Consider the following 18,920-nt stretch of genomic DNA (forward strand, 5'->3'; position numbering starts at 1 on the left):
GACGTCATGATTCAAGACATGGTTATGAGGCCTAATGTAGGACTACAGTGACGAGTGTGAAAAGCTACGGTCGCCATCCGCTGATGAATTGAGTCACTTTGAAGAGTTCGAAGTGGGAGAGCTGAAACTCTTCCTTGAGCAGGTCCTTGTCCATTTTCTGCAGGAGCTTGCCGTTGACGAGGTGTGCGGAAAACCGGTCCACCGTCTCGTCACGCATGTTGAGCAGTCGCAGGGACTGGGCGAGCTCGCCGCACGTCAGTTCCCGGACGTTGGTGGGGATTTCGGAGGGCGAGTTGAACGTCCGGTCGGGTACCCCCACCCTCGCAGATGTAGCCGAAATGAGCGACTAGTTATAGTGGTTTAGAAAAAAAAAATGAAAAAGACAAACGAACAAAGAAACAAACAAACAAGAGTGTATGGAGTTATTTCAGCAACTTAGATAGGGATCAAACAACAGCAACAACAGCAACAAACAAACAAACATGAGTTTAATGCTATGTGCCTCCCATGCTTGTCACCACCATGTTGACATAAATCTCAATTTTCAGACCTCGGCTACAAAAATACTAATTTCTTGTTGCAAATTACCCACGTTAAGGGGTATATGCCAAAAGTCTCCATGAAAAGTTCCCATATATCACATCCAAAATGGAAATTAGCCTGTAATAGTATTCGTACATGTATTGATGTTTTGGATGTGATATAAGACCCAACACTCTCTTTTTTTTCTTTTCTCTTTTTTTTTTTTTTTTTTTTTTTTTTGGGGGGGGGGGGGGGGGGTTATGAATTCAAGTATATCCTTCATCTGCTTAATACGGGCCATTCTTTTTGCTTTCAAAACTCTCCTGCACGCTATACCGTACAATGTCAGTGTTGTGATTTTAGTGAAGGGACCTTTTCTTTCTTTTATTTAGTCAATTTGAGTCTAAAGCCAATTCAATAGTAAATCAGTGAACTGATGTGACTGCATGCACTTACACTTATACTCCTAAACGCTAAAGTTGAAAATGAAGCGTTTATATCACAATTATAGGAAAGAAAGAAAGAGAGAAAGTTGGGACGGTAAGTTTGGATAATTGGAGGTATATCCCATTTACCATAACATTGGTCAACAAGTATTTTTTTTTTAAATAATCTACCAGCCACGCAAAACTTACATACAAGTGTACTTTCCCCTTTTTCTATGATCTTCATACGACCCCTTGACCCCTTCTGTAACCCCTCTCGGATTTAATCTCTCAATCAATGAGTGGCTTCATGGTTGCTGACACATTAACAAGAATTAATTTGGGAGACTATTTTGACACACAGAACATTGGAATATTATGAAGCGATGATGACGTCATCGCCGTGTCTCATTGGTCGAATGTGTGATTCACATTGATTTTTCTGCCTTGCGAGAGCATGTAACGAACCTTTACATGCGTAGCCTTCATTGATGTGATGAAACTTTTACTGTGCGTTTGTTGTTGTTTTTTACGCCTTGTCTCGTACAAGACTTTACTCTTCTTTTCATACTTAATTTGGGCATGGAGTGGAGATTTTCTTCAAGAAATGGGAATAACCATCAAATCAGAGTGAAATACAAATGTACATGTATAAGCTATGGGATTTTTTCTATGGCTTTACCTCGTTCGAGCCCGAAGTGCTCCCTTGTTTCTCCTTCTTCGAACTCTTTCCCTTTTCTTTTGGAACAAGGTACGTAGTGTCGGATACTGGATGGAATGTATGGTTGGGAAGATTTGTCGCAAACTGCATGTGAAGTTGCAATAAAAGAGAAAAAACAGAAATATTAACTTTTTTTTATTAATAAACATCGTCTTTATATCTATCATGAGCATCGTATATCATTCACATACCGTATTGGCAGGAGATTCCGGCGTCACAATTACTAATATTCTTTTTAAAGGATAACTATACATGTACTTGTTGACATGTATGATTTTGTTTTCACCAGTACAGTCCAAAATAAACTTAAAGTGAGCAACATGGTAGGAATCATTTGCTACTGGCAGTAATAACCAGCATTTTCTGACACCGGTGATACTAATTATTAGTATGTTGACTTTCTTTTCAATTACTTTCTGTGACTTTTTTTCCTGTTAAAACGTACATAACAACACCGAAAAGTAGTCCTACTCACGATTTCGTCAGCACTGCAGGTTCCGTTGATGGCGTCAGGCAAAGGGCTTGACAACTTTCTCGCGGACGATGCGTGTTTCTTGCGTTGCCTCTCTCCCTGCGTGTAACCCGCCGTTGTGTGGTTACGGCTAACGCGCTGGGTGCTTCGATTATCTTTCGATCTGCTCTTGCCCTCAAATACGGCGATTCGACGTTGAAATGATAATGGTGAAGAGAGCGACAGATCATCCATGTTTTGCCTTTCTATGAATTCTATACGGGAAGGGACGGGAGCGGGGGTTGGTGGGAGGGGAGGGAAGAAGGGGGGCAGATATTAAAGTTTAGGAATAACATAACTGTTAATGGTGATGTCAAATTATAAAGCAAACTTACTTCAGAAGACGAATTGAGATTAAAGTGATTGCATAGTATTGTTTGAGATGAGGATTTAGCTTTTAACTTTTTTTGTGACATACAGAAACCACTTAATAAAATTCTAAAGAGCATGTCATTCAAACAGGAATTCATAATTTATTTGAGGACAATTTGTTTTGAAATGGCTGAGATATCCAAAAACAAAGTAAAACAAAGCGATCCTAATAAAAATGGGCCCCATTTTTTATAAGTATCAATTTGTTTGGATGTCTCAGCCATTTTAAAACTAATTTTCATCAAATCAATTTTGAATTCCTCTTGGAATCACATGCTCTTTCATTATTTCATAAGAGGCTTCTTACAATTTCACAAAGAAAAGTAGGGAGCCTGAAGCCCCATCTCAACCAAAACTATACCATTCCTTTAACGTTATTCTTCGTTTGGACTCTGAATACAGCTTTCCTTATTTTGTCGCATGAGCCAAGGCGACTTTGACTAAACCCACGAATCTGATACTGTGTATTGTGAAAGTGGTCCAGTGTGGGTTTTGAGCGATAAAACTACATTGCTATGATACTAATGTAAAGAACAATGACGTTAATTATCGGCTGTATTTTTCTTGCCATTTTCCCGGCCTCTTAACATGCTTAACCCTAATCAGGCTGGGGGGGGGGGGGGGGGGGGGGGGGAGGGGGGGGGGGGGGAATCCGCCCCACCCCTCGACGCAATATCTTCGCAGCGCGATAAGCTCCCGCCGCGATGTTTCATGAATTTTTTCTTTCAAGTACGGCGCAACTTTTGAGACCAAAATATTGTTGCGCCCGCGCGTACCGTTTTGACGCGACGCCCGTTCGAAAAAAATTTGTCAACCCCAAAATTGCTCCAAAACGTGATTTTGTGTACAAATCCAATGCAAATTGTGTTTTTTCAATTAATTCACATAAAAATTCATATCTTGACTTAGAATGGGCGAAATTAATTTATTTTAGCATAATAAAGCTTCGAAAAATGTCTGTGACAAATTTTGGCCAAAAAACAAACAAAAACAAAAGGTCAAAAAACAGAAATACATAAGGAATTAAAAAAACAATCAAATATATAAGAAATTAATTTCGATACAGATTTTTTTTTATCCTATGTCTCAGGAGAATGATACAGGAAACATTTTTTAAAAGAAATTAGCTTAATTAGAGCATTAAGAAGTGATTTAGAGCCCCAAACTGATTTTATGCATAAATTACAATAATTAATTAATGTAAAATATAAGAAAAAATTTTCGGAGAAAGCAACCATACATTTTGATAGTATACGTCACGGGCGTCAAGTGTGCCGATTTTCGGCGCGATCACGCGTTCCATAGGCGAGATCTGAAGGGGGGGGGGGGGGGGCGCGGAATCCGCCCCCCCCCCCCCCCCCCCCCCCCCCCAGATGTAGCATAGCCAAAAAAGCCCAGCCTGATTAGGGTTGATGAAATGTAATCTTCAATCCTGCACTGAATTCTAATGATAAGGGACTGTGTTGGGATGTTCTTGTATCTTTCATTTTCAATATAAAGGCTTAACCCTAATCAGGCTGGGCTTTTTTTGGCTATGCTATATCTGGGGGGGGGGGGGGGGGGGGCGGATTCCGCGCCCCCCCCCCCTTCAGATCTCGCCTATGGAACGCGTGATCGCGCCGAAAATCGGCACACGCGACGCCCGCGATGTAAACTATCAAAATGTATGGTTGCTTTCTCCGAAAAATTTTTCTTATATTTTATATTAATTAATTATTGTAATTTATGCATAAAATCAGTTTTGGGCTCTAAATCACTTATTAATGCTCTAATTAAGCTAATTTCTTTTTTTAAATGTTTCTTGTATCATTCTCCTGAGACATAGGGTAAAAAAAATCTGTATCGAAATTAATTTCTTATATATTTGATTGTTTTTTGAATTTCTTATGTATTTCCTTGTTTTTCAACCTTTTGTTTTTGTTTGTTTTTTGGCCAACATTTGTCACAGACATTTTTTGAAGCTTTATTATGCTAAAATAAATTAATTTCGCCCATTCTAAGTCAAGATATGAATTTTTATGTGAATTAATTGAAAAAACACAATTTGCATTGGATTTGTACACAAAATCACGTTTTGGAGCAATTTTGAGGTTGACAAATTTTTTTCGAACGGGCGTCGCGTCAAAACGGTACGCGCGGGAGCAACAATTTTGGTCTCAAAAGTTGCGCGATACTTGAAAGAAAAAATTCATGAAACATCGCGGCGGGAGCTTATCGCGCTGCGAAGATATTGCGCGAAACGTCGAGGGGGGGGGGCGGATTCCCCCCCCCCCCCCCCAGCCTGATTAGGGTAAGTCACACGGAGGGTTCTGTAGCTGGCGCATGTCTACACTTCTTCTTCTTCTTCTGATTAAGTCTGCCTCCTTCAATAGACTGAAGATTCTAGCAGACTGGTGCTATTTACATTATAATACAATTTATTTACAGATATTTACAAGCACATAGAAAATATGACGAAAATAACTAGCCACTGTGATCAACCGTTCGACGGTTTCGAAATGATCCCACAGATGGCGCTGAAACAATTTCTGACGACAGGGAATTCCAGTTCCTTACAGTTCCTTACACTTGGTTTTCATAATTACAATTGTACTTATCCTCTAAACCAGGACAGAAGTAAATCGTACTCAGAAACAACTTCGACATCTATAGTCCCATTGACTCTGTAATCCTGCATGTATGTGCGTTTATTCTGGTCAAATGTATATTATTTTTGGCATGACGCCACTAAAGGCATATCCTGTATTTTGGGAACTGTCTGTGCGATTGTTACGTCATAATCTTACCACGACGTCTCAATCGATGTGACGCTAGTATGTCTTTGGAGTGCACGCGCGGGGGTAGCGGCGGACCAGTCTCCAACTCAGCGGTGGCCGGCGTTGAGATCTTCACAGCCTTGTGTGCATCCGTACCAGGCCTTGAGCGGCGGTGCCTCCTCGATGGCGATGACGATGACGATGACGATGACGACATTTTCCCAAGATGAATGCGATGCGAGCTGGAGGGACTCGTGAGCTTGACATCTGTCGTGCCGTGGTCGTAAAAAGTCGCTGAAGGTGGTGCAGGTAGCGGTCGCCTTTCCGCCGCCGGGTTGCGAAAGAACGAGAGACGACGTGATTGATGCTTGAACCAGGACGATCTGCCACTGCGTCTGCGGTTAGGTACCGGGGGTGGGTTATACCTCGGCATCGAGTCATCTTTTTTGCCCCCTGTATGCATAGGACAAATTAATCACGTTATGTAATGCGGAAGAACTATTGTGGCTCAGTGGCTAACACCAGCACCGACCAGTGAGTATCGAACACGAGGTTTCAGGTTCGAATCCCCTGACAACTTTTGTTGTGCCTTAACAAACGGTATACTTTTATTCTCATTGCCTATCAGTTCGTCACTGGGGACTTGAAGCCCCCGTGGTTGCTTGCTTTAGTAGCGGTCACGTAAAACAGATCAATTCAAATTCAAATCGTAGAATGCAATGTAATTTTTGGTTGTCTTATGGCACACACACACACACACACACACGCACACAGACAGACAGACACTCTTTATAACTTTAGTGTTGATCATGCTTATGATGAAACAGGACGTATTCAAAGAAGTGGCCAGCAATAGTTTGAACAACCATTGGAGTAACATTACCTATCATTGTGACAACATGTGCGCTATGCAATGTCTTTTTTTTCTTCTTAGCGCAATGGATAAAACAGCCTCGGTGTCACTTTCGAGAAGGATAGTTGTGAAGAGGAAGAGGTAGGTGATGTTGAATTATCAAGGGCTTTACACTAACCCATTTCTTCTACTGGTCCGACATTTTTGTTGGCCCAGTAGGTACCCAGTTTTTCCATCTTTTACTGGTCTATTCCTGAAAATTTTACTTGTCCGACATTGATTTTTTTTACTGGTCAGGGAACGTTGGACCTGTGCCAGTGTGCAGCTTTGATTATCAAACAATGATACGATGTTTTTTTTTAATTCTTGATTCAGCTGATTTGGGCAATTTTGTTCCGGAAAGGGGGGGGGGGGGACTCTCCGAATACGATGCTCATCGATAAATTGCTGGTCTTCTTCACTGATGCTAAAAACCTGTTCCACCCAAGCAGTGAAGATAAATTCTTTGATCACCAAATCACAAATCACGGGTTTTTTTTTTTGGGGGGGGGGTGGGGGAGGGGGCTGAGATGGGAGTGGGGAATATACCAGTACAAGGTCGAAATCTATGTAATATTTGGAAAAAGAAAAACGAATATACAAAATTGATGTCGTCATGACCAAAAACACAAACACTTCCGTTGTCATCAAAGCTTTCCGTAAAGATTAAGTACTGAGTACATCAACCTTCATGATTGGCAATGACTGTCATTTTTTAGACGTTAAGAATTTTTCGGCTAGTTTTTTGTTTGTTGGTTTGTTTGTTGTTATTTAGGCATCCTAATCACCTGCAAACTTTGCATTATTCAGGGGAAAGTATGATAAGTTATAAAATTCCATAATTTTCATATTTTCCGCCTGATTTTTATGACATTCTCAACAATCTGTTGCATTTAGCTCTCTCTCTCTTTATAGTCAACTTGTGTATAGAGTGCCATTTAACGTGAATGCATGTCACACCTCGAGGGATATTGTCCTGCTGAACTCCTTCCTCTTCAACCGAGATGTAGAAACCTGTTTCTCCTGAAGCCGGATTTTTCGTGCAAGTCGGATCTCCAGCGCCGGATTCTTCGGTGGCCGAAGTCGCTCCGGGAGAAGGCTCCGGAACCGAAACCTTCAGTGGACTGATACAGGGCTATTCCAGAGAGGGGAGGTTTCAATTCAGATTTTGTTATTACTTAATATTTTATTCCTAATAAAGAGAAGGAAAAAGATGAGATATCTGTTTTCTAATGACATGTCATCAATTTGTAGACACGTGATTTATAAACAAAAGTGAGACTAAACAACCTTGAAGAGCAGATTTCGAGACAATGTATTGAAGTTTTGAAAGGAAATCGCAGTTCAATAAATGGCTGGCCTCTTAGTGGCATGGAGCTATTAATTCTTTATAAACTCACATTTGCAGGAGGTTTATCATACATGAATAACCAGCTAGAGTGGAGTCGAAATACTCTATTCAGATTTGATTAATAATTCGTCATGATAGACTGATTCCGGTGCAATGATAATGAACTTTTGAAAATCTCGATTTGACGGACATCTTGTTAATGTTAGTTAAAATTTACATCCCCTTTTCAATCTTGAACAGGGTTTCTTAGGGGCATCCAGGACTCGGTATTACCCACTCTCAAACTGAGAATGTAAAAGAAAACGCTTTTGGCACGAGACAGGGTTCTGACCTATCGAAGTGATAATTTGGACACTCGAAAGAACTTAATGGAAAAGTGTCTCATAGAGATAGTGAAAATATGATTTTCTGTGAAATGAATAGAATACTTGAGATAATGGAGTTTGGACCTAGACTAAACTTTTAATCAAAGGTTATTATTAAAGGTTTAACAAGATTAAGACAAAGATAGTATGCTTACCTTATCCTGAACGACTGGAGACAGTTTTTCTTTTTTCGGCGTGGCAGCATCGTGATTGGTAGGCTCAGCTGCAGAAAGTAAGAATATAAGAGATAGACAATCATTCAATTCACTAAGAGAATTCGCGCAAACTATCATGGTATGAAACAAGTGGACTGCGTACTTTTGGGGGATGGGAGCTTTCAAGTGTATCCGGTATACAAAGAATCGCGAATAATGCATGCCCGACGTGTTCAATATGAGAATTTTGGTCAAACATTTCAACATCAGCAAGAGAAGAGCCAATAGGAAGGTTTGAATTATATGTTCCGAGAACCGAATCTTTTTTGATCACGGCAAAAAAAGTAAAAAAAAAAAAAGAGGTAGATAAAAGATAAGACACGAAAGATTGAAGCATTCCGTGCCGAATATAATACGTTTTGATGAGAGATTTTATCTCATTTCTTCATCTCGAGGGACGAGGGACCCCTTTCGGAATGATGCTGCTGATAGCAATGATACAGGGGTCACGGAAGGGGGGGGGGGGGAGGGGGCTACCACCCTCTTATTTTGCGAAAGAAAGGCACAACTAAGGAATGTCATCAAATATTTTGTGTGAACCCAAGATGACCGGGACGATCGTTGTGTGACCCTATCAGTCTACGGAACAAAACTCATCTGAAACGGATTAAATTGTCGTAGTGTATTGTAATGTATCGTTGCCTTTATTCGTCATATCATTGCAATAGAGCAGAGATCACTTAAAGCCCATATTTTTTCTTTTCTGATTCTGATTTTATTTCTGAATTTCTTTTTCATATATAAATGAAGTACAAAGTCAGTTGAACAAACAAATTGAGCACTGTATACAAATTGAATCTGACAATTAAAACAAATAAATGATTAATTCAAGTATTCAACTTGTTTCCCCTGACACAATTCAGAATGAAAATAAACTATTTTGTGCATACATTTATGCAAACATAAGTTACAGTATATCTCTTGCTCAAAGACAAATTAAGCAATTCTTGATGTACATACATTCAGGAGACCATCATCTTAAGCATTTTGTTACAATATCATTACATAAACTCTTTCACTTACACTGAGTGTTCCTCTATAGTTTTATTTGTTTATAAATTGCAGCATTGGCGATCATACAGGTACCGCGTGGTGGTGGATATACACCCTGGTCAATGAGGGCCGATTCCAAGAACACTTTACAAACGCAGTTGAAGGGTACCATTAAATATGACGTCATCTTCATGATTTTGTGCACTATGCCGTGGATATGACGTCACGGTATGGCACAGGTTTGTCGATAAGCATTTTGTCTTCAGGTAGACCAAAAACACAAACACGCACACGTACAAACAAGTGAGCGCGCTCGGTATAAAACAAACTTACGTGCCGTTGGTGGAATGAGGGATTCTCGGTCGAAATCGAGATGAGAATGTGAGAGAATCCGAACAGCAGTCCTGCCCGCCATAGACGCCGTGTTTGCGTGGTAGGGACTCGCTGTGAGTTGAAACGAACCAGCTCACATTAGGGATTTTTAGTAGCATAAGCAGTAAAGGAAAAAGGTGATGGTGAAAGGGAAGAAGGCGTATGTTTATGCAAAATGATGTCTTGTGTCCAAATCCACGTAGATATATAATGACAACAATATTATATATATATATATATATATATATATATATATATATATATATTCTTTAACTTGAGTCCAGTGTACTGGACAGTGTAATACTGCGTCTTAGTATTACCACTGCTCTACCACAGGGGACTGCCATTATCATTACCCTATAGCGTTGCCAGGTACCCTGGGTCATGAGTGACGTACTAGTAGCGGGCAAAGACGTCAATGACGGCAGCACTTGACGGGATTCGAACTCTAGACCTGCTATTGAAATTCAAGTCTTATCCACTATGCCACGACCCGTCCCCCCCCCCCCATTACAAAGATATTAATCTTATGATGTGTTTTCTTCTAATGTTTCAAAGTTTGTACAGACAGAGTTTGAATCATTTTCCCACATATATAACTGACAACATGTTATTGGAGAATGGTCTTGAGGGAAACACAAGAAAAGATACCGGGCTTACGTTGATTGTAACACGCAATTTTGGATATTTTATGTACTTCACATACGTATGTGCTGATACACCGGCAGATTATTTATGTCAAATTACGCCTTTCTTTCACGACGTCATGTGAGAAAGATACTGATAAACATCATGATATTACATTCTCACAAAATATAGATGTTTTGAAACAAGATCGAATACTAACCTTTACTGACACATATCATGATTAAACGCGCCACTAATCCTCCCACTCTCCTTGCCCACCACCATGTTGTCACCTTCTAATATGCGCGCCCTCGTAATTCCGTACTTTGATTAGATTCTGGTCGACATGACCAGATTCAGAAATGTATTCATCTCAACTAGACTGTGCAAACATCCATGGAAGAATACATGCTCTGAAAGCTTCCTCGGAGCATCAACAATTATTGTTACCTTTTTTCTTTCTGAGAACGGCTGTTCCAGTGCTAAGCTTCCACTTAGGTATTTTGGCTGTGATGGGTGTTCCGCATTCGCTTAGGAAAGTCTCCTGTTTGAAACAGGGGAATAAGAGGACGCAAAATGATTGTCCCATCACATTTGCTTATTTTTTATTTTATTTCATTTATGAATGATATCATAGTAAAGATCAAGGATGGTTGATTCATGTCAGAACCTGGTGACGGCGTATTATTATAGTGTATACATGATTATTATTTACATTGTTATGATATGATTAAACGTCTATTAGATTATTCTTGAGAAACTAAATACGTATTGTATTGGGGCATCAGTATCATCTCAGCTATGTGACGTAGTGGGTAAGACCAAGGAGGTATGGATTCTCCACTGTGAGATCTGTGGTTCAAGTCTTCAGGCAGCACTGGTTGGGATGCAGGTCACGGAACTGACACCCACGAATCATACAGCCCGCGAGTCATATAGCCCATGAGTCATACAGCCCATGAGTTATACGCTGCAGCCCATGAGTCATGCAGCCCATGAGTTCGACACTAAGCAAACAAGGTCCACGAGACGGACACATTCGAGTTGTGAAGCCCGTGTTGTAATGTCGCACTCCTGGGTCGTTTTTACCTTGTGTCGAAGTCACTCGTGGGCTGTATATTATGACTCATTGGTCTTTTTAAAAATGTCGAACTCTAGGGCTGTATATGACTTGTGGATGTCGGTCTCGTGGCATGATCCCCCCAGCGATCGACCCCGCGGGCAAGATGCATAGTCCTTCGGAGATGACCGGAAGCCATCGGTCCCGCTGTTGTTTGCTCACAGACATTCATTATACAACCTTAACGCCTACGTAAGCAAATCATAATTCAGTTGGACTACATCCATTGTTTAAGAAATTAAGTGTGCTGTAGACCGTTTCGATAATACATTCAAATTCTACATGCATGCTTTCAATTTTTATTTTAAATTTCAATTAACACTGATCCAACGACAAATATTTCCAGCAAATATCAAAATTTATTAGATGAAAATCGGGTTTGGAATGGGTAAGACATCCAAAAACAAAGTAAAACAGACCAATCTTAGTACAAGGTGTGGCCAATCTTTCGTTAGGATTGCTCTGTTTTGGACATTTCAGCCATTTCAAAACAAGTTTTCATCAAATAAATGTTGAATTCCTCTTGCAATTACATGCATTTTCATATTTTATAAAAGGTTTCTCATTATCTCACCAAAGATGTTTAGAAACCTGAAGTTAGGTCTCGATCAAAACTATAGGCCTATACCATCCCCCTTTTTTTTGGGGGGGGGGCAGTTGCATGAAATGCTTCTAGGCTGCAATAGGGAAAGAGACATCCATAAATAGTATGTACATTACTGAAACGGTCAATAGGAGATAACTGGTCAACGAACGTCTAAATTCTAGCTCGAAGTCAATTGATCTTACTGGCGGAATGAGCTCTCTTTCGACTCTGCCGTGAGAAGACATCTTTCTCTGGTACAGTTCCGACTTCCTCTCCGAGCTCTTCGCCACCAGGAAGTACATTTCGACGTTCTCGGCCATGACGATGATCGACTCGGAGCCGTCCTGGCCCTTCACGATCCCGACCACGAAGAAGGTGGTGACCTCGCGCTCGAGACGAATGTGCAGGTCCAGGGTTCGAATCTGCTTAATTTTCGACATGATGCTCGTGTTGAGCCACTTGCTGGACGGGTTAGTGTCCCGGATGCGGACTATGACCGGGAGATAGTACATTCCGAGGAGGTCCTATATCGACAAGACGCAGTTTATAGAATATTGAGAAAGATCTGTAGCCAACCATTCAATGCATTTAAAGGTATGACATTAAAGACCCTGGTGTTTTCTGAACAAGTTACTTCGTAGCGATACTGTGAAATCATTAAAAAGTACTGTTCATAATGGTGGAGAAATTCACGATTCTTTCGATATTGCAAACACATTCAATTATTTTTTGTTCGTTTTTGTGAGTAGTGGTACATCACTGTCACGATCCCTATATCTGTGTCCGATGTGAACTTTCTAGAGTCGTGCCGAAAATATTCTATCAATTAATGTTCTTTCATTCTATCTCTGAATATGAAATTCTCGATGTCATCAGATGCATTAATCAGAGTTAAAGTCCTGGGATATGACAATTTATTATTACTACGTCTTTACATAATCATTACACCGAGTACATGTATGTATTTTTTTGGACTTACATCTAATGTAATAGACATTTTCCGTCAAAAATGAAATTAGCAAGTGATTCCTGATCACGAGAAGAATTCTATGCCCGACTGTAGGAACTAAAGACCGATTTCTGTACTGGTGTTATTTTTATCTATTATTTTAGAGATTTATTATTTCCTTGCATTTTTTTTTCATAATGAAGGGCTCCAAAGGTTCAATCCTTGAAACATTGTTAATTTTTTCAATATTCATAAATTATCTGATAAATTGTTCAAAATTTCTTCAACTTTGTTCTTTTCGCTGATGATACGGCATCAATTGCCTTTCATGAAAATTTTGAGACTTTGGTCAATAAGATCGATGTTGATTTGGGTAAAGTATACTGGCTTGTTTGTAATAAATTATCTTTGAATATTTTGCAAAGTAAGTTTACTGTTTATCAAAATAGGCAAAATAGACAACATTTTGATCAACGTTGATAGAGCAATGGTCTGTTGTCACGACCTTATGTTGTCTTATCAATCTGTACATATTTCATTTATTTTACCCCATAAAAATGCATTCTTATAATGTTAATGGACCTCGTTACATCCCATTAAACATATTGCTAAAAGTGCTGCGACTCCACAGGAAAAAAACTTCGTGCTTATGCCAACGCTTATTATTTTGCTCCACCAACACCATTGTTCGGGTGCACGTCACGAGACCGACACCCACGAGTCACACAAGCCACGAGTCGTAAAGCCCATGAGTCTCACAGCCCATGAGTTATACAGCTCACGATTCAAAAAGCCCATGAGTTCGACACTAAGCAAACTAGGTCTACGAGACCGATACCACATCCGTAATGTAAATGTCGAACTCGTGGGCTGTGTGACTCGTGAATGGGCTGTATGACTCGTGACCTTTTGTCAATGTCGAACTCATGAGCTTATGACTGGTGGGTTTCAGTTTCGTGGGATGACCCCAATTGTTCTACCGCTTTCCCACACCGAATGTCCTCGACTTCAATGCCCTGCAAGTTGCTTCTCTGATGCATATGTGTTTTACCAAAAGTCTTCCCCATACCTCACTAAAATTATTTGTTTGGACGAAAATGTACATATTGTTACAAGACCTGAAAGTCAACCAAATTCCACCGCTGGAAAATGGAAACAAACCTCCATCTTAAAATCGATTCGCAACATAGGTCCCGTCATTTGGAATACGTTAAAAAAAACTATTGCAAATACCAAATTTAATTTTGTCTCCCAGTTAAAACATTAGTTTCAGTTTGTTTTTCACTTGATCTAACGCCTGTGATTTACCATCCAAGCGTTGTAATTTGTTCCATTCGAACTCAATTCTTTACAACCAGGTGATCCCATCACTGCAGGCCATTGGGGCTTTTATGGGACATCTTTTTTTTTTTCTCTCTCTCAGTTTACCACCCTAGTTTTTCCTTGTTATTTTTCATCTCATTTGTTATCGCCTTGTTATGATGACCTAAGTCATCTTTATATTGTGTATTACGTGTGAATTGTGCTTAATTTCATTATTTGTTTTAATTGTATAGATTCTAATATTGTAAATGTTGAAAAGAAATAATGATGACTACGCTCATATGCAGTCATACGATACACTTGACTTTACCACTTTCAGAAAGTGGGGGAAATGATATTACCCTTTACGTGATTATGTCTATAACAATATGTACTTTTCAAGGAAAATATCAAATTTGTGGAATTATCTTTATATTTTCTTTATTTCGTTTTCCATTATACGTGTCGTCTTGAACTGTAGCAATCTTCTCATCTATGGCTGCACCGAAAATTTGAAAATGCATAATTTTTGAACGGATTGTCTGCATTATATTCGTCAAACTTTCACTGATGTGTTCCATATTCTCTCTAAATTCCTTTGATTGGAAATCACTCTATGAGATTGTGGTAAGGAACAAATCCAAAATTAGACTTAAAAATTAGATCGACTTCCAAATCTATCAGATTGAGATTTTCAATCTAATTTTGGATATGTCCCTTATGTAACTGTAAGGAATTTACAGAGTTGCAGCATCCATTCAATCCACATTCATATTTTGGTTTCATTCCCCTTTACTATACTTTTACCTAGAGACATGTGTGAGATTGATCTATAATACTTACGTGTAGGAAACATGATTGAATGTCGGGGACCAGATCAAAGACACCTTTCCACTTCAGGTTGAGTTTAATTGCTTCGTGTGTCTCTCCGTCGTCTCGAATTCGACACCTGGATGCGGAAATGTCGAGCACAGTTTAGTAGGTAAGACTACGATAGTAATCAATGTATGTCTCTTAAGCTATCAAGAGAGGGATGTACCTTTTTAGTAAAATACACCGTTGTGAAAAAAGGTGATTGTAACTCATCACAGTTTCAGCAAACTCAAAGAACTAGTCTTATCTAGAATTGTCTAGCATCGTTATTCAGAAGGTTCGCTATTCCGAAAAAAAAAAACAAAAAAGAAGAGCAAAAAGAAAAAAAAGCACACCAACAAACAAACAAACATACAAAACCGTTTGTTATTCCGAAGCGTCGTAAATCCGTAAACAAGATAAGGTCAGTTAATCAAAAGGTTCGTTGGCACACACATTCTTTTCGTTTTCGGTTTAACGAACCTCATTTCGTTTTTTTTATTGACGAACCTTCGGAATAACGAAAATCACCAGCTTTCCTAATACTTTATATCACATGTCACACAATGTCAGCAAATTGAGAAAACCTGGCTGTGTGTATACTAATTGGATGATGGAAATGTAGACTTTTTCGAAAAACATCCTGTTTAGCTACAAAATCATACATCATGTTAGGATCACTTTAAGATTGATGCTGTCGCACATAATCTATGATGCCATTCCTTTAATCATGTAGCATGTAGTGACTGCATGATGGATATAAGTGGAATGCCTCAGATAGTGAAATAACCTAACGCCAACACGTATCAAAGACAATATTCCGACGAAGTCTGCCATTTGCTGTTCCATCTACCAAAGGCAAATGATGCATGTACTTGTATTATTAGACTATCACTGATCAGATATAAATGAAAGAGTCAGGAAAAAAAAAAACACTTCCAGCAAATATAAGCATCCACATATGAATCATTTATAATTGGTGTACACAATAGCGACTTATAATTCAGTCTCTCGTTAAGGCAATATCCGGGTACTAATAGTGCTAGTATATTATGCGAGGCTTTTGTTCTTTCACCGCGTTTCAATTTCGCTTTGCATGTAAGAACATTAGCAATTGACTTCATCTCAGTGGTATAGCTGATTGGTGAGCAGTAGGTGAAGCGGGTTCGTATCCCAGGCTGGTTCTTTCTTTTTCACTTGGTGTATAAAATAAAACATATCAAGAATACGATCTTATTCAAGGAGAGTAACAGGATGAAACAAAAACAATAACAACCAAAAAAACGCTCTATAACATCCTCGTTATAAGTTGTGTGCTTATTGACGCATTCTCCTGTATTTTGGTTATGTTTTTGTAGGATACTTGTCCTGATTGAGATGTATATGTAAAGTACCCTAGCATTCATCCGATGATGTTACGAACCATGTTTACATAATCATTGCTTTGTATATGACTATGTTGATGCACACCGTAGAAAGTCGGAGTTTTATTTCATCGTTAATTTTGTTTTCGTATCTTTTCGAGAAAAACTGCAGAAAGAAGTGAAACAAACAAAATATATTAATTTGCATATCCTCTGGTGAATGATTATAATCACATGATCATCAAGTTTTCCCTCAGGCAATTTGCATTTTCCTCTGTGAATGATACCATACGAGTAATCACATGATCAAGTTTTTCCTCAACAATATGGGTTTGTGCCATGTGCAAAGAGAATTCCTTTATGCAATTACTGCACTGTAAAAACATCGGTGTTTACACCCATGGTGTTAAATCTAACACCGATCAATCTTCAATAGAGGACCACACCCACAGGTGTAGAAAATGTATTGTGACGGTGTTAAAAAGTGTTCACCTGACACTTCGTGGTGTTAATTTGACACTGTAGCTGGTGATATTTTTGATACTGCGCTAGAGTTAATTTATTAATGACACCGCATGGTGTTGATTTGATATTGGTGGTGTTAATTTCAATGGTATAACACCCGTCCAGCTTCAATAGGGGAGACCACACCAACTGGTGTTACTGTGGTGTAAATTTTTGTTTACACATTTTTTCTAAAATCAAGTACTTTATCGGAAAATTCTTCATCGTCTTGTTGAAGTTCAGAATTAACAAGAAATTCAGTAACTAAGAAACTATCAAAAAAAAAAAACAATTTTATATTTTGAAATGACACCCGGAGGTGTTAATCTAACACCGTGAATGAGCGCCGGACTTTTACAGTGTGATCCTCCCCCTTTCCACACTTTCTTTTTTGATCGAGTAGACAGACATTTCGTCGCCATTGCCTTCTCTGCTGTACGCACTCTTAATGGTGGCGTTTGAATGCATATTAATGTTATTGTTAATCACTTATTGATTCCCATGCGAAATACACGCGAGCTGCATATATCGTGGAGTCTGTGCTGAAAGCGAAAGTGACTCTCATCAGCACTATGAGAAAGACCTTAATAACTTTAACCACGCCTTCATTATAGGAGGCTGTAAGATGATATGTCCCTATAGTTCACTGATGGGTATTGTTGTGCTATGTATGCGGACCACAGATGTATAGGATACATACATATGAGAAAATGACTTTACATTCAAAATGACCGTATTGTTAAGAAGATATCATAATTACCGAGTGAATCAGCTGACATAATGCCCTACTTTCTTAAAATCAAGTTGTTGTTTTTCTGTCATGCAGTATATTAATTTCTATCTATCTATCTATCTATCTATCTATCTATCTATCTATATCTATCTATCTATTATCTTTACATACTGTATTATACAGATACATCATTATAATCATTTTCACTTTTCTTTAGAGACAGTTGGGCATATTTTGTGTTCTGATATGATAGAATATTGGAGATTGCTACCCCTCGATGAATATTTTGATTTTCATTTCGCAGAGGATGGGCAAAATGCGTGTGTTGAGTATTTATAGCAATACATTAGATGTATAAGTAGGCATTACTACTGTAAGTAACTATCATTCTTAGGAGACAGCGAGCAATTCTGAATAAAGAGAAATAAAAATAAACCTGTGCTGCACACACATACACATAAACGAACCCGATTAAAAAAACAAACAAACAAACCTGACCCATCTCCATGTATCCATATTTCCATGTAGGGCCTACATATATTTTACACATGATGCACCACGCTATATAGTCTAGCAGCCAGAAAGGGTCCCCGTGCACCCCCCTTAAAACAAAATTCTACGATATGTTCGGAGATCGTCAGAACCTGTATTTTCCGAATCCGGTTGTCGCCAGCGGAAAAAAAGGTTGCGCGCGCGTCTAATTTGCATATTTCTAAGATGGGCGCCGCCCGTTGCTAGGAGACGGATTATTTTTGAATAACTTTAGTTAGGAATAACAAATTACCATAAAAATGGTATCATTTTGAAGAGAATTAAATTTCCTACAAGCTGATACCCCATTTGATGGGATAGATAGATGTTGTCATGAAATATTAAGGAAGGAATTATGTTTTTTAGCATTTTTCTAAAAAGATAGGGAATTTGGTTATAATGTTCTTTTCCATACATTTAATATGCATTTACAAATAACATTTGAATTTTCCTATAATTATCCCCAAAACATAGCTATTATCATGTGAAAACGGCTTTCCAATACATCAATTCCTTTAAAAGTTACACGACATTAAAGGGGATATGGTTCAATAGGTTTTACAGCAATATTGAAGGGTTACAATGTCTCCGCGCGCAATTGCGTAGGTTCTGTATGTGGGGTTTGTTGTAGATCACTGCTATCTATTGATCAAATCTCATCGAAATCGGCGAAGAAAGAAAGAAAAATTACACTTTCTATTCCTTATATGAAATAAAAATGTTTTTTTTTTTCTATTCTGTGTTACCAAACTCAATCCATTCAGCTTCCCATATGAACAGTTTCTTGTCTTTTTGGATTCCCTCCAAGAACGTGAAATTAATCACAACTTATCTGATATTAAAAAGTTAAAGAAAAA

The 18,920-nt window shown here is 38.8% G+C and overlaps 1 protein-coding gene across 1 annotated transcript in view; it reads right to left on the reverse strand.

Moving 5' to 3' along the window:
• Positions 1 to 18,920, reverse strand: part of LOC139735417 (uncharacterized) — a 32,022-nt gene continuing 13,102 nt past the window's right edge. Inside the window, exons 2-11 of the mRNA XM_071646168.1 lie at positions 14,923 to 15,028; positions 12,032 to 12,352; positions 10,573 to 10,666; positions 9,457 to 9,567; positions 8,071 to 8,138; positions 7,160 to 7,334; positions 5,338 to 5,760; positions 2,144 to 2,394; positions 1,630 to 1,752; positions 1 to 346 (exon numbers count right to left, since the gene is read on the reverse strand). Of these exons, the coding sequence (XP_071502269.1) occupies positions 65 to 346; positions 1,630 to 1,752; positions 2,144 to 2,394; positions 5,338 to 5,760; positions 7,160 to 7,334; positions 8,071 to 8,138; positions 9,457 to 9,567; positions 10,573 to 10,666; positions 12,032 to 12,352; positions 14,923 to 15,028 (1,954 nt within the window). The 3' untranslated portion in view covers positions 1 to 64. The remainder of the gene's footprint in view (positions 347 to 1,629; positions 1,753 to 2,143; positions 2,395 to 5,337; positions 5,761 to 7,159; positions 7,335 to 8,070; positions 8,139 to 9,456; positions 9,568 to 10,572; positions 10,667 to 12,031; positions 12,353 to 14,922; positions 15,029 to 18,920) is intronic.

Source organism: Diadema antillarum, unplaced genomic scaffold, assembly GCF_040938485.1.
Source record: "Diadema antillarum isolate AM-2024a unplaced genomic scaffold, OU_Dant_1.0 seq00000577_RagTag, whole genome shotgun sequence".
Lineage (NCBI taxonomy): Eukaryota > Metazoa > Echinodermata > Echinoidea > Diadematoida > Diadematidae > Diadema > Diadema antillarum.